At 42.5% G+C, this 16752-nt stretch overlaps 1 protein-coding gene across 1 annotated transcript in view; it reads left to right on the forward strand.

Annotated features, from left to right (window-relative positions):
- The window catches only part of LOC309556569 (fibrocystin-L-like), a gene marked incomplete at both ends in the record, with an annotated part of 290856 nt that overhangs the window by 267493 nt on the left and 6611 nt on the right, over window positions 1–16752 (forward strand). The window contains 5 exons of the mRNA XM_082259013.1: window positions 1264–1421; window positions 3624–3756; window positions 5118–5471; window positions 9652–9803; window positions 12245–12400. Coding sequence (XP_082115139.1) covers window positions 1264–1421; window positions 3624–3756; window positions 5118–5471; window positions 9652–9803; window positions 12245–12400 — 953 coding nt within the window. The remainder of the gene's footprint in view (window positions 1–1263; window positions 1422–3623; window positions 3757–5117; window positions 5472–9651; window positions 9804–12244; window positions 12401–16752) is intronic.

A 16752-nucleotide genomic window follows, 5' to 3' on the forward strand; every position in this document is an offset into this window, starting at 1 on the left:
GGTAGCGACCCCAAAAAAGAAAAAATACATTGCTCTCTAGCTTCTGGTGTGGATGGTGACATTGGGCCTTCTCATGGGATCCTCGGAATGCTAAAAATCACAATTTCTGCAAGAATACACTTCTGTATTGCATTGGAGCGTATTCTCATGGGTTTTGGAATCCCATGATAAGGCCCATTACAGCGGAACTTCGCCCAAAAGGGGAAGTTCCGCTTGTCTGTCACCCTCTGTATTTTTTGGAACCTGGTTTTGATAGGTACCTGCTCCCTCTTCTGGTCGCCGCAGTGATCCAAGCGAAAGTTCGGTACCTCCCCTTCCACATCACAGGTCCTAGAAAACTGCAGGGTCATTCACAAAGCACAGCACGGCACGAGCATGCTCAGTGGGAAGCCGGCGGTGAAGCTGCAAGCAGTCACAACCAGCTTCTCAATGTAAACCTGTCGGCACCTGGACCCAAAGACAGTCAAAGGGCGGCTCGGGTGAGGACAGTGCTGGATCCCTGGACGGGTAATTGTCCTTTTATTAAAAGTCAGGAGTTACAGTTGCAGTCATTTTTTTGTTTATAGGGTGAAGAACGGCTTTAATGTCTCACTCAGTTTTACACTCTGATGATAAAATGCAATGTGTAATCTGTTCTCTGCAGATCTCATCATACATTAAAAGTATGGGAATGTTTTCTTTTTTTTTTTTCAATCATTTTTACCTGCATCTGTCCCATGCTGGCTCTAACACTGAGAACCGAGCGATCAAATTTTACCAATGATTCAGTTCTCACAGATTCCTGAGCAGAGAACTGGTGACTGCCCCTCCAGCACTCACTGGAGAGCTTGGCTGTGGAGGGGCGGAAATGCCTGGCTCAGGCTCTCAGTGGCTCACTGCGAGACTGAACAGGGTGCCGATCTAGGAATGTGGGTGGATTCGATCATATGTTTGCGATCTTTCCCGAGCCTGGATCGGCTCTGTCCCGCTGTCTGCTGAAAACAGACCACAGGAGTGCAGAAAGAACTGCACTCCTGCGATCCACAGGAGAAGTACAGCCAAATGAGCTTTTGGCTGTACTTCACCTTTCAAGTTTCTGTATAGAGAGCTGTAATTGGTTCCCTATAGCCACCAATGTGAATAAAAACTGGAAAATGTCAGCTTAAATGTGAAAGTTGGAATCAAATTATAATATAAAACTTGCTGTGCTTATGGCATTTCCTATCCCATCATTTTGTATTGTGTTGGTTACCCATGCAGTTCAATGTTTTGTTCTTCTTACAGGGCCCCAAGACCATGGCTGGTGCAGTGGATATACCTGTCAAAAAAGAGTTTCTCTGTTTCACTCCATAGTGGCAACAAACAAATCATTTGATATCTTTTTCACAAGCACCAGTCCCCAGAGCATGCGCCTTAAGCTACTCAACACAGATGACACCAAAGTAAGTTTTCCGGTTATGTACCATTTGGGGATGATGTCTCCCTTATTAACTGTCAAGGCTGACCTTGGTAAAAAGGATACACACATTTTTTTTTTTTTTTTACCCCTGTGCTTACACAGAATCTTGAAGTGTCAGATGAGCCCAGTGTTCCTGTATAGCCAGCCTAAGTGACAGCAGGTACAGGTAGTTTGTATCAAGCTACCTGCCTATGATGCAAAATATATTACAGTCCTGTCTGAAAATCTGCAAAACAGCGTTTTAGGTCTTTTTTAAAAAGAAATTGTATTTGAATAAAAATTTTAATTTCCGAGTTTGATGTTAATAGAGTAGTCTGATGACTGATGATCCAATAGTATATACTGTATATCTCAATGTATATCTCTCGTGTATATCTCTGTATGTTATTCTCAGAGTGGATTCGATATTTTGTTTCCTAACCATATAGCTGGTTATTTATATTTACCACTGCATATACATATTTCAGAATAAATTGTCTTTTTTTTAAGCTTTACAAATTAAATAATTATACACCACACATTTTTTTAGGTTTTTATCCTATTAATCAAAACAATAATCAGACCATATATATATAATTGCAAAGGAAAACCTCTACCCATGCCACCTCCAAATTTCTAATAGAAAGAAAGGGGGGTTGCAGGGACACACCCTGCTTGCACTGAACTTTAATGACATCACACGAGACAAGGACCACTTTCATAAAATGATAACTTTTATTTACAACATTTAAAATTAAAAATATTATAGAATACATGAAAAGGATTAAAACCTCAAACAATGTGCTTGGATATGATACATTTGAGATACTTATTTTACATAGAAATAAGCTTGAGGTGTACAGGTTGTTCAATCCTCCAAGGGTCACCGCGTTTCGCTAATTGCGTAGCTTCTTCAAGATCCATAGGTTAGGTATCATATTCTGCTAAATATGACATAAATAAATTTCAGGGTTAGAATACATGAATACATGAACAGGATTAAAACCTCAAACAATGTGCTTGGATATGATACATTTGAGATACTTAGTTTACGTAGAAATAAGCTTGAGGTGTACAGGTTGTTCAATCCTCCAAGGGTCACCACGTTTCGCTAATTGCGTAGCTTCTTCAAGATCCATAGGTTAGGTATCATATTCTGCTTAATATGACATAAATACATTTCAGTGTTAACACATTTACTCTTGTCAAAAAATATTTTGCTAGCTCAGTACTTAGGCTCAATACTTCAATAATCAGCCAACCACTCGATTATGAAAACGATCGTTAGTTGCAGCACTACTTTCCAGAAAGGGTTCAATTGGGGGCTATCTGTATTCTCCCGGCATTTTAGGGCCTCAAGAAATGAGATAGGCTGTCAGTACATCAGGATTGATCCATTTTCAAATATACAGTATATACCATAGTTTGCAGACTATAACTTTCACACAGACTAAATAATATACACCAATTTGTTACATAGTTAATCAGGTTAAAAAAAAGTCCATCTGGCTCAACCACCAAAAAAAAAGAACACCAGTATTGAAAACCCAACCATACAATCCCATATACACAATCCTATACCTGCAGTTGCAGAGGAAGGGGGAAAAAATCAGCAAAGCATGATCCAATTTGCTACAGCAAGGGAAAAAAAATTCCTTCCTGATCCCCTGAGAGGCAATCGGATATTCCCTGGATCAACTTTACCTAAAAAAAAAAAATTTAGTACCTACTTACTGAATATTAAGTTCACCCAGGAAAGAATCCAGACCTTTTTTAAAGCAATCTAGTGAGCTAACCAGAACCACCTCTGAAGGGAGTCTATTCCACATTTTCACAGCTCTTACGGTGAGGAAACCTTTCCGTATTTGGAGATGAAATTTGTTTTCCTATAGATGTAAAGAGTGCCCCCTTGTCCTCTGTGTTGACCTTAAAGTGAACAACTCAACACCAAGTTCACTATATGGTCCCCTTATGTAATTTGTGTTGTTTATACCAAAGAAATGTAGCAGACTATATATTGTCCTACATTTATGAAGAAAGATTATTTGTTTCCAAATTTTTACAACAGAAAAACTTAGGGTTTTTTGCAACTTTGGCAACCTTTATGACAAGGGAATTCTTTAAAGGATCCTTATCCTATGTTTACACCTTATCACTGTCCTTTTGGCTAGGTCAGATTTTCAAACTAATGTCTGTTTTCTTTTAGTCTGTTCTTGCTGGAATCTACTTCTCAAATCCCCAACGTCTGGATGTTTATGTGAACAATATCTATATAAACCCAACTAATATAGAATGGAAGGGATCTTCTGATTTCACTCTCAAAGCTCCAACCTACCCAGGTAAATCAGTATATGGTTGATAACTAATGCTTTTACAATGCATGTAGCATTATAGTGGCATTGGAGTACATTTGTAATGAAACAAATATGGAAGATTCCATTGCTGACCTCCTTGTGAAAATGCTAGCAGCCCACCTGTCCAACTGATCCTCTTGTTTTAAAGCTTTTAGTCATTGTCCTGGAACAGGTATACAAGTGAAGGCAATGTGATTCCACAACTTTGATCAGTGTACTTGTTTAATTGTCAGTGATCCAAAATGCATTGCTGCTGTGCAGTCCTGATGACACAACAATTAAAGAGGAGCCGGGATACAGCATAGCTACTGCTGACCCTTAGTTATCAAAAAGCAGGGCAGATGTAGACAACCAATCATTGTTGGGGATACAAGATCAGCTAATTAGAAAATTAGTAATTTTTCCAGTATTAGGAACTGAGACAGAATTGTTAATTTGTTATTTTAAAAGTTTTTTTGTTTTTATCTATCTTTAAAAAAATATTTCTAGCCTTGCTCCTAACACCATTTCATCCTAGGCCAGAATTAGGTGTACCAGGTCCTGCAGCCCCCTGGAATAGCTGCATCACATTTCCCAGGAGGCTGCAGGATCAGCATAAGGAGCAGCCAGGGGATGGGTTGGGGGATGGGTCGAGCACATTATCAGATCTGACTGCATACACTGAGAAGGTGTGACCAGCTGGAGAGGACCAAGATGGTGGCACAGAACCTGCTGTGTGTCATCACAGCGGAACAATGCTGGCTTTGCCATGCGGGTGAGTATGTACTTTAAAGAGCACTACAGGTAAGTGGAATAAAACATGTAGGGGGTGGGAGGAGTTGAGTACCGCTTTAACAGGCGTAACAGAGTGAGTAATAAATCTATACGTATAAGGAAAAAGTGTTTCTATATTGAGAAAGTAATGTCACACAAATGGATTCCCCCGGAGGAACATCACTGCCCTAATAAGGATCTACTAAGATACTAGATCCCTCCCTATTCTGCTGCACTAAACGCTCCCTCTCCTTCCCACCAGGTTAATGAAGGTTGTGTCTCTTGGTCACAGGTTTCCCACTGCAAGGGGTTCCTGCTGCCACTCTACCTTATCGGCTCACAGGGCAAGGGCATACTGCGGTTCATGAACCACGGATTGTCCAGTTCACCAGAAGCTATTGTTTTGTAGTCACATAGATGAGTATTGGAAATGAACAAACCGTTCTGTGTGAGTGGACCAGCCTGATCTTCTGCTAATTCCAATTTACACAAAGCGGTTCACTTCTCTCTGCTAAGAAAAAAAATCTGTGCAACTAGAAAATCATAGACAACATTTTAATGATATCTATTTTTTTTTGTTATCTGTTTGAAAGGTCAATATATGCCGCAGCTGAGCTCTTCTGTGCTTGGAGAAAACTTCTTCGACAGAGACTATAACATGCTGTATGTCCTGCTCCGAGGATCGTCCCCAGTGGAAATACGCACATCTCCCCTCATTGTTATTTCCTTTAATCTGCCCGCAATGACAGTAGATCAGTTTTATGGAGCAAATCTCGTGAAGAATCTGGCAGCCTTCCTGAAGATTCCTGCCAACAAAATTCGTATTACAAAGATCATTAGAGAGGGATCCAGGCGAAGGAAGAGAGCAACAGGGGGACTCAGTGTCTCTGTGGAAATTTCAGATCCACCTGCAGAGCAGATAAACTCAACTTCCGACAACTCCACAGGTAAAGAATGGTCAAAGGGGGTTCCTTAAAGCGGAGTTCCGCCCTCGGGGGTTAAATTTAGCTAAAAAAAAAAACCAGGACAGTCAGGGCTAGTGCATTCCACAATGGATAGCTTCTGAACTGTCCCGGGTCGCACTTACCTGTAAGAAGAAATACTTAGCTTGAAAAGTTCTTCTCCAGCGCTGCCATCTCAGGTGTGGGCAGCTGAAGCCGCAACGTCCCTCTTCGTATCCTCTTCCATGACGTCGGAGTCCCACAATGCACTGCACCGGCCCCGCTCTTCACTTCCGGTGCTGGGCATGCCCATAAGCTGTTTAGCAGGGAATGCCACGCCTGCACCGGAAGTGATGAGCGGGGCCGGTGCAGGCGCATTGATTCCTGGGAGCGATAACGTTCAGCTCCCAGGAGTCATCGCAAACCGGAAGAGACGGCGCGGGAAGTGGAAGGAAGGGGAGTATATTTTCTTCTATAATAAGGTAAGTGACCAAAAAAAAAAAAATCATCAGTATCCATTTCTTTTTCAGGTTGCACTGAGCAAGCGGATGGCCCAAAATTAATTTTTTTTTCGATTTTGAAGCCGGAACTCCGCTTTAAATACACTGATGTGACTATGTCCCTAGGATTGCAATTTTATTTAATATTTAATTTAGGAATTTTGGTTTTAAAAAACATTTAAATTTCTAAAAAAATAAAAAATAAAAATACTACTCCAAGAAGTTTGTCCTAGAAAAAAAACTTAGTGCAAATTAAAGTATTACATAAAGTACTCGCATTTGTTCATATAAGTGCTTGTACACAGCTACAATCACCTTATCCGTAATAAATGTGCCATGACGGTAGTGTAGAGGATCCCGTTCCCTTTGTACAGTATTATAAATAACTAGCTTAGATGCACACCTTTGGCAGATTAACCAGTTCTGGACTGGAAGTATTTACCCCTTAATGACCAGGCCATTTTTTGCGATTCGGCTCTGCAATATTTTAACAGACAATTGCGCAGTCGTGCGACGCTGTACCAAAATAAAAAAAAAATGTCCCCACAAATAGAGCTTTCTTTTGGTGGTATTTTATCACCTGTGTGATCTTTTTTTTTTTTTTTGCGCTATAAACAAAAAATGAAAAAAAAAAAAATAATATTTTTTACATTCTGCTATATAACCTTCCCTCCAAAAAAAATCACAATAGGCGTATGTAGCACTACTTCCAAGGGAGCTGCTGAAGACGGGTTCCCCTGGGTTACCGTTAGCAACAACAGAACATTCAGACATGTTTCCAAGTGATTTTACCTCAGACAAGGACCAGTCCAGTTTCTTTAGTTTTTAGGTTTTATTAGGAACTTGGATAGGAGAAGGGATGAGTGGGATACTCAAATAGAACTAAACTATGCACAATGAGCAGGAGGATCTGATAAATGCTGATTAATGCTGGTTGAATGCTAATTAATGCTGGTTAAATTCTGATTAACGCTGGTTAAACACTGTTGGAGCTAGTCACGGCTAGGCTGCTTACTGTACTTCACCTTTGACTGTGAAGGAGTCCTAATAGCTTCCTATGGTATTCCTTTCCTGAGGTAGCTGACTTTATAGTAGACTGCACTGCTGAGCAACTTCAGGGCCCTTCCTGGCACCCCCTTTAAACCCCTAATCTTCAGGGCTTCACAACTTGGCACCCCCTTTACTACAACACACTGAGTTAGCTGGCTCCTTAATCCCCTTGACCTCTCTGGAGTGGTCCCCTCTCTTAGGCAGACCCCTGGGCTGGTGCTTAAGTACTCACGATACTGTTTTTCCAGAAGAATCCTGCCCAGCAGTTCCACTTGGTCAGCACACAGTGGATCCTCTGCAGAACAGCTCAACCACTGGTCCATAGACCAACTGCCTGGACCACCTTCCTCAGCAACAGGAGGAGAGACAGCCGTCACTCTCCTCCTGGGACCTGGCTTCCCTCCCAAAGATACCCTGTCACATGCTCCCCTGGGATTTATTTACAATCCCAGGATGCATTGCAGCAATGCCCACCCACTCATAAACCCTGGTATGCTATTGGCTTGGTTTCCTCCACTGCCCAACAAGGTCCCTCATTGGGTATAATGGGTAGACTCCCCATACTCAACAGAACACACCTGGAAACATGTGACAGGCTAACTGATAGATCAGACCCTTCTGATAAGCAGAACAGGATCACAAATATATTTTGCCTAGCACCTACCTAGGAGGGTGCTACATGTATTTTGATTGGTTTGCACAAAAGTTATCGCGTCTACTAACTACAGGAAAGATTTATGTCATTTTTATTGTTTTTTATTTTTATTTTTTTGCTAGAAATGATGGCGATCTGCGATTTTTTGCGGGACTGCGACATTGCGGCGGACAGATCGGACCCCTAACTGACATTTTTGACACTTTTGGGGGACCAGTGACATTACTACAGTAATCAGTGCTAAAAATATTCACTGTTACTGTAATAATGACACTGGCAAGGAAGGGGTTAACCCTGTTGGTGATCAAGGGGTTAAATGTCAGCCTAGGGGAGTGATTCTAGCTGTGGGGGGGGGGTGTGGCTTCTGAGATGAATATAGAGACATGTGATCCTATATAGAAGGATCACATGGTCTCTGTGATCATCCCAGGGAGAAGGACGGTCAGCTGTGTTTACATCAGCCGACAGTCCTTCTCTCTCAGCAGGGAGAGATCGAGGGTGTCAGGCGACAATCGGAGCCGCCTGACACACTCGCTGGCTTCCCCGCTGACGAGCGGGGGCAGGAGCGTGCTCGCCCCCTAGACTCTGCAGAGCGAGCGCCGTACATGTACGGGGTTTCGCCCAAGAGCGGCTGCCTGCCACAGTATATCTGCTGCGGGTGGCCGTCTAGTGGTTAAATACATTATTGTCTTGATGCACCTGGAATATTTTTATCTGATTCAAGCTAAGAGTCAAACTGGGCTTTGAAGCGGTATTAAACCCAAAACCAAAAATGTATTATACTGCAGCTTACCAATCGTTAGATGTGGTGGCTGCATCCGTTTTTTTTTTTTTAGGCTTTTTCCTTCTGTTTTCACCTGGTGATCCGACCAGTAACACACCTCCTTAATTACAGTATATAGACACCATTCTGGATGAAGGAGCACAGGCTCGCACATTTGGACAGCAGCATTGTCAATCTAGGGGGAAGGGAGTTTTAGATGCACCAGCAGAATTGGATACACTAATAAACTAAAGCCAAACTCCAGCTAACACTTTTTAATCAGTTACAGCAACAGTTTTTTTTTCCTTTCTGGATAAAGGTTTTACATAAATAATAAAAGCTGATCAATTATAAGCACCTCTGCCAGCATTGAATGGTTTGACTCATACCTATAACTTCTACATCTGCTGGAAAGCTTGTTCTTTTAAAAAAGAAAAGACTTACTGGCAAGATCACCAGATGAAAATAAAGGAAGTAAAGCCTAAAAAAGACAACAAATGCAGCCGTCAAATCTATTGGTAAGCTGCCATAGAATTAATGCTTGGTTTTGGGTTTATTAACGCTCTAAAGTGTATTTTGGACATTTTTTATTTTGGATGAAATAGGTTGGGTTGAAAACGATGTCATATTTTTACTGCGGTCTATGTGCCCAAACGGACAATTGAGCATAAATAAAGGATACATCTTCCAATGGGGAAACTTATTCTGGTGACGACTGTATAGGAGAGGGATTCCTTTACTTAGGAGAGATCTTCTAGCAGGATCCTTTCAATGCCACTGAGTGGGTGAACATGCAATATACAGTTCAGTCCCATCCATGGTAATATTGTGATATTTATGAGCTGTATATTGTTCTCTCATCTACAGTTGCATGCATGTATAAGTGCCCATTCAGACAGGGGTGACACGACTTGCTGGGGCGACCTGTGAAGTCGCGGTGCACAGAGTGCACCATGACCTCGGTGTGACATGCATGGACTTCATATAATTGAAGTCAATGCAAGTCGCCTCCAGGTCGCCCCAAAGTAGTACAGGACCCTTTTTCTAAGTTGGGGCGACTTGTGTCGGTCCTATTAGAACGGGTCCTGTGCTAATCAATGGCAGGCGCCCGACCGCGACTTGTCAGATGACCAAGTCGCCTGACAAGTCGCGCTAGTGTGAATGGACCCTAACAGGCCAATAACCTGATAATAAGTATATATTTTTCTTGTTATGTAGGTGATCTGTCATACTCAAATTTCCAGTCAATGAGTCAAAGCCTGGCATCAGCAGCAATCAATGGAAGTCTCAGCAGTTACCTGAATGTCACTGTCTCGTCACTGTCAGTGTCCACTCCTGTGCCACCTCCGACTGACGCAGCCTGGAGCCAGGTAATACCAGTAGATGAACTGATGGATTAGGAGATTGGTCAACTCTCCCTGTACAAGTCAATGAGTAACAATCTGACATCAACTGACTTGGTGCTTCAGTTACCTGGATGTCAGTGACAGTATTATGCATTCTGAAGGTCAGGATTCCATATGTATGAATCAATTATTGGTGGTCTATAGATTGTCAGTTAGTCTGTGTATACTGCAGGGAAACATCATTGTGGTTTCATTAAGGCACCACTGTAAAGAAACCTAAACCTCTATGGTCTGTTACACCTCAACAATCCATGTGCGTTTCGTACCTAGTTAACAATACCTATGTGATAATTTTACAAAATATGCAAACAACCTAGAAAAGAATATTTAAAGTATATCTAAAGCCAACATTTTTATGTTTTAGTTTGAATAGAGTTTTTTAAGGCCCAGATTCGAACCCAGGTCCTCAATTGCTTCTTCTTCCTGAGATATCCAGCAGCTGATATATCTATGCATTCTAGATCTATGTGGTGACCTAGACCTTGCCCAGTTTCCTGTCTAGTTCCTTGCCCAGCCTCATATGAACTTTGAACCTTTGGCCACTCCTCTGAACTCTATTTAAGCCTGATCTTGGAACTTGATGCCAGATTATTGTGCTTTTGCCAAGATCTAGTTTTGTGTGCTCCATCCTCCCGAATCTTCTACCGTTGTGTACCGACCCCCAGCTATGTTCCAGGATTACGCCTCTGCTTGCTACCATTTTGCTCTTCACTGTACCGATCTTCGGCTACGACTACGACTACTCTTCTGCTTGCTTCCTCACTCCGACTGATCTCTTGTGTACCAGACCCTGCTTGTCGACCACGGTTGTGCTGCTGCTTTCTGCGACTGGACTCTGATCCAGTAATCGTGACAAGAGTAGATATTGATTAACCTCTATCAGTTTATTTTCCATGTGCCACTTTGTCGAGATTTCCTTTCACTTTCTATTATATATACACAACAGAACATTTATCATTAAAACAAGAGTTCCGATCAGAAGATTTCCCCTCTATTCCCGTTCTGGTCACGACTCTAAATGCTGGATTTTCTTAGTGAAACCTGACAATGGTTCTAACCTCGCATCACTCTAAAACTTGAAAGATTTTGCCTTTACAATAACCGCACGTTGAGGCACCAGAGTAAAAAAACCTGAAGCCTCATGGTCTGTTGAACTTCAACAATTTTTGTATGTTTTGTACTTGGGTAACCATAATGTAAAATCTCGAAAAGATATGGAAACAACCAAGAAAAAATATTTAAAGTATATCTAAAGCCAAAACATTTATGTTATATATTTTGAATAGAGTAGAGATTGATTAACCTCTATCTGTTTATTTTCCAACTGTGCCCCTTTGAGGAGATTTCCCTTCACTTTATATTATTTAGCCACTTCAGGACAATTATCACTGAACAAATGTCCCCTTTGGAAGCTTTCTCCTGTCTTCCTATTCTGGTCATAGCTCAAAGGTTTGGATTTTCCCTCATTCCGAGTGAAATCTGATGGTTATTCTAACCCCTCGTCACTCTAAATCTAAATTGGTTTCCTTTAGAATTTTGTCACATCGAGGTACCAGGAAAGAAACCTGAACCCAGTGCTGTATCTTGGCCTAGGCCAACAAGGCCCAGGCCTAGGGCGGCACTTTGCAGGGGGGCAGCAAAAAAGCTGCACCCTTCACAAAAAAAAAACAGCCTCCTCCCGGTTCCCGCACGAAAAGGGTCTCTGCCGGCTTGCGCTACACTTTTAATATAGTCTTCTGGGGTGAATTGGGCCAGAGGGCAGAGTCTCTGGCAAATCGGTCTGGCACCCCCATAAAGTGGTCAGTGAAGAGGCTGCACTGATGGGCAGTAATGAGGCGGCACTGATAAGGCTGCACAGAAGGGCACTGATGAGGCTGAACGTGTGGGAACTGATGAGGCTACGCTGATGGGCACTGATAGACTTGTGGTCTGTGGTTCACAGATGACAGGGCGGGTCGTAAACAGTAAAGGACGCGGCCTTTACAGGAAGGGGTGGGTCATATGTAAATTAGGGGGTGCACAAGTTTAGTCAGGCCTAGGGCAGCACAAATCCTACATACACCACTGCCTGAACCCTTATGGTCCGTTACACCTCAACAATTCATGTACATTTTATACCCAGGCAACTATAATCTGACACCTCAAAAAATATGCAACAATCAAGAATAAACAAAACTTAAAGGCAAAACTTTTATGTTTCATTTAAAATAGAGTAGAGATAAACTTTTCCATAGTGAGGAAAAACTAGAACTTCATTAGAAAGTGTAGAGCAGTGGGAAATTCGAATTTACAATAAAATATATCATGTACATTATATGTCTATAAAGGGAAGGCTGAGATTAATTTATACAGGGCCAGTGATGTATCGGCATACACAATGACAAAGAAATGTTGTGCTTTTTTAGGTGGCGGAGCAGCCTGTTGAGAGCAGGAACCAGTCATCATCCACTGGAAACTATCTGGCAACAGTATCCTCGCTGAAAGTCATCCGTGAACCCGTGGCTGGATTGCATGGACAGGTGCTGACACAACAACCATCTATAATGGCCGTAGATTCCAAAGTACGTTCCCTTTAAGCTGTTTTGTAACAAACTGTGACTGTTTTCAGAAATTAATTTCACTTAAAATCTAAGCTCAATGACATTAAATCCCCCTCCCCCACCCCCTTAGCAGTATTTTATGCTTTTTTTCACTTATTACAGGTGCTTATATATAGTAGCACCGTCAATTTTCACAGCACTTTACATATATTGTACATACACATCAGTCCCTGCACTCAAGGAGCTTACAATCTAAATTCACATTAATTTAGACAATTAGACAATTAAGACAGGAGCCAATTAAGCTTCCAACATGTCTTTAGAGTGTGGGAGAAAACCCATGCAGGCACAGGGAGAACATGCAAACTCCAGGCAGGTTGTGCCTTAAACCAACGACCCTAGTGCTGCTAGGAAGAAGAGCTACCACTTAGCCACTGTGCTGCCTTTGTTACCTTATTCAGATTCAGACTGGTTATGAGATGGGCTGGGTTCTCTTCCTCTTCAGTCTGCTTTGGTGGTGGGCAATCCTGGATAATGCAGAGGGCAGTGCGAACGTGGTTACATCTGCACCACTTTCTGCATCAATTCACTGTAAGTGCAAGGCACTGTGCTCAGGAGGTGGGGCCATGATGCCCTTCACTCACAGTCGTTCCTTAATCTTCTAGGTTGAGTGAGGCTCAGGGGTTTATTTACTAAAGGCAAATAGACTGTGCACTTTGCAAAGTGCAAATGCACTCTACAAGTGCAGTTGCTCCAGGGCTTAATAAATGAGCAGAAGCTCTGCTGACTTCCATTATCCAATTATGAGCAAGCAAAATGCTGTTTTTTAAATTTTCCTTGCATGTGATTTGGTATTCTTTGCAAAATGAAGGTTTACCTCATTTACTAAGCTCTGTAGCAACTGCAGCAAGACAAGGCCGTGCAGGGGACAGTTCCAGGCTGAAGGTGAATATTGCAGCTAGATCCCAGGGTGCATTTAAAAAATATCCAAAATAAAGTTTTCAAAAGATCCCCCAAACAAAGTCCTGAAAACTCATGACACTGTAGATTTTTTTGCCATTGGACAATTGTATATCAAAACAGCGTTTCCTGAAAAAAAAAGATACATATTTTATTATAGGTTATTCATGAACCTCTATTGTGTGTCATGATACCTAATAAGTGTAATGCATATTGGTGCACATAAATACAACATGGTCTTTAAAATTCCATTCCTACTTAATATAAAGTACATATATGAGTACATATATGACAAAAATACCACTTGCCGAACACAATACGTATATATAGGTTGCGGTTTGCAAGTGGTTTTCCGGGGGTTATGGCTGAAGCTACCAGCAATAACTCTGGTCATTTTTTTTCAGCCACCAGCTGGCTTTATAATGAAAGCGCTCCGAGCACCGGTGTTTCTCTGGCTTACTGTTTCCACCAGCACACCCGAGAAACGGTATAGCTGGCTGGTCACAGAGGTGATCAAGAGGATCTGACATCCATATATCTATTACAAGGGAATTTTACATTACTTGTAATAGGAATAAAAGTGATAATAAATAAAAAAAAAAAAAGGAACAGTGTAAAAATAAGAAAAAAAATAAATTTAAAGAGCCCCTATTCCTCCTCCCTCCGTGTGCTCGAACGCATACGTAGGTCGCGCACACATATGTAAACGGTGTTTGCACCACACATGTGAGGTACTGCTGCAAATTTTAGAGTGAGAGCAATAATTCTAGCCCTAAACCTCCTCTGTAACTCTAAACCGGTAACCTGTAAAAACGTTTAAAGCATCGCATATGGAGATTTTTAAGTACCTGTTTGTCGCCATTCCACAGGCGTGCACAATTTTAAAGCATGACAGTAACATCATCTTTCATATTTTACAAAATAAATTGGAGTATATGTTGTTTTTTTTTCATTCATTAAAGTGTATTTTTTCCCAAAAAATAGTGTTTGAATAACCACAGAGTGCAAATATCGTGTGACATAAAAAAATTTACCAATCGCTTTCCTGACAGACTCCATGACAGCATACATATGGGTTAGCCCTTCCTCCTCTCCTACCCTATAGGACCCCACTCCGATAAATTTTGCTCAGTGTTAGGGGGTGCATTCCATGACTAGCCTACTCCAACAGATTGGGGGGGGGTGGGAGACTCCTGCTGCCACGGAGTCCATCAGGAAATGAAAATTACAGTAAGTTTTTGATAGGGAATTTTCTGTTTTCATGACAGACTCCATGGCAGCATACATATGGAAAATAACTAGCTATAAACATTCAGGTGGGCAACTGCTGGTCAAAAAAAAAAGGTTTAATTTGCACTGTCAACAGAGAGTATTCGCAATTCAAAGTTAACAGAAGACAAAGAGGCCAGCTCAACACAGTAATGGGTCATAAAAGTGTTAATTGAAGACCAGGTGACCTTTCTCTGTGTTCAACAACCAGCCGAACTTGAGAAGACTGGAGATAACTTGGTTCTGTGCAGTAAGATCTGCTCCCGGTCCCAAGACAGCAGCATCAGGTCGTACAAATATTGGTGGAGCTGAATGCCTCCGATCCTGATCAGGCCCACGACAGCCAGTAAGAGTTTCAAAAACACACGAGGCGATGTAGTAAGACAGAATGGGAGACATGTAAACTGAAGGTGGACCTGGCAAAGCGAAGAAACCTCTGGAAAACTTTCGCTATTGGGACGTGGGAAAAAGCATCCTTCAGATCTATGGACACCATCCAGTCACCTGGCTGTACCACTTGGCGGATTGTAAAAAGTGTCTCCATCTTGCATTTCTCTTTCTTGATGAAGGAATTCAAGTGCATTAGATCTATGACTGGTCTCCAGGAGCCATTTTTCTTCAAGACCATGAAGAGAGGCGTGTAAAGACCATGAAACCTTTCGCCGGCTGGGACGGGCACGGCGACACCCTGAGCCACCAGTGAATCCACATATAATAGAAGAATCTGTCTCTTCTCTTCTGAATGTGGGAGGGTCCTAGGTAAGAACTGGAGCATAGGAGGGTTGCTGTATGCAAAGGCATAACCGTGGGAGACAGCCCAGTGGTCCCTGATCAAGATTTCCCAGATGTGCGAAAAGAGGAGCAGGTGAACGCCTACTGGAGCAGTAGTTGGGCAGTCCCAATATTAAAAGGACTTAGTGGCTTCCCGTCTGCCTGAAGATGCTCCTTTCGGAAACTTCTGGCCAGTTGACTGGTTTCTACTCCAAGTCTTCCTGAATTCACGACCAGGCCTATAGAGGCGGACTTCCCTTGCATGATTCGAGCTCTGCCTGCGCTGAGCCTTCTTCCAGTCCAGCAGGCTTCCTGTGAAAGGAACCCGACCTGCCACCCATGGCACAGGTGATGGCACTATCCAATTTATTGCTGAAAAGAGAGGAACCCTCAAAGGGTATCCTACACCATGCCTGGTTAGAGGCAGGATCGCCTAACCAAGGACGCAGCCATAAGGCACTCTTGGCTGTAAGGGAAGACAGCATGACCCGAGCCACCAGGCAGAAAATATCAATAGAGGCCTCCCCCAGGAAAGCCGCCGCCAGTCTTAGTTCATGAATGGCTGAACTTCTGGCAACTTCTTCAGGTACACTTCTCAGGGTTACATCCACATTATCTGTCCAAGCCTCCATTGCTTTGGACATAGCCGTAATGGCCATAGCTGGTTTATAGGCCATGCCTGCTGTGATATAGACCTTCTCGAGATCTGTATCTATTTGCCTGTCATGCGTCTTTGAAGGATGTTGAATCCTCTAGTGGAAAGGTGACATGCTTCACCAATCTCATCAAGGCTGCATTGACTATAGGGGCAGACTCTAGATGTTTCACCTTCTCACTTTTAAAGGGATACATCCTTGATATTTTGGACAGCAAGGAGTTCTTCCTTTCCACTCCGCCCCATTTGTTAGTGATGATCCCACCAAGCTCACCCAAAAAAGGAAAATTTGAGCGCTCTTCCTTTAAGATCTTTGAAGTATTTTCTTTGTTTCGAGGGCAATTCCACTGGTTCCTCCCACTTCAAGGCTTCTTAACCGGTTTAACCAGTGTTGGTACTAGGGCAAAATCAAAGCCCATGCCTGGGTCATTTATCCCATTCTTACTGTCTGAGGATTCCTCTGAGTAGTGGCTCAGTTGTGAGGAACCCGGCTCAATAAACTCGTCTCTTGAAGGGGGACATCAGTCGAAATCCGAATCTTTAAGCGATTCTTAAATCACCTGACCGGGGACTCTACCTGCTGCTCTCCGACTTCACTTTCTCTCACAACCCAAATATAACAAGGCTCACATAGTGACTTGCCTCCAGGGACCTGGGACCCACAACCCCACCAGGCTTTCCTCTCAGAGCGGATGGAATGGTGGGTGGTTTCTGAATG

The sequence above is a fragment of the Pelophylax lessonae genome (assembly GCF_965119305.1).
Source record: "Pelophylax lessonae genome assembly, chromosome: 5".
Lineage (NCBI taxonomy): Eukaryota > Metazoa > Chordata > Amphibia > Anura > Ranidae > Pelophylax > Pelophylax lessonae.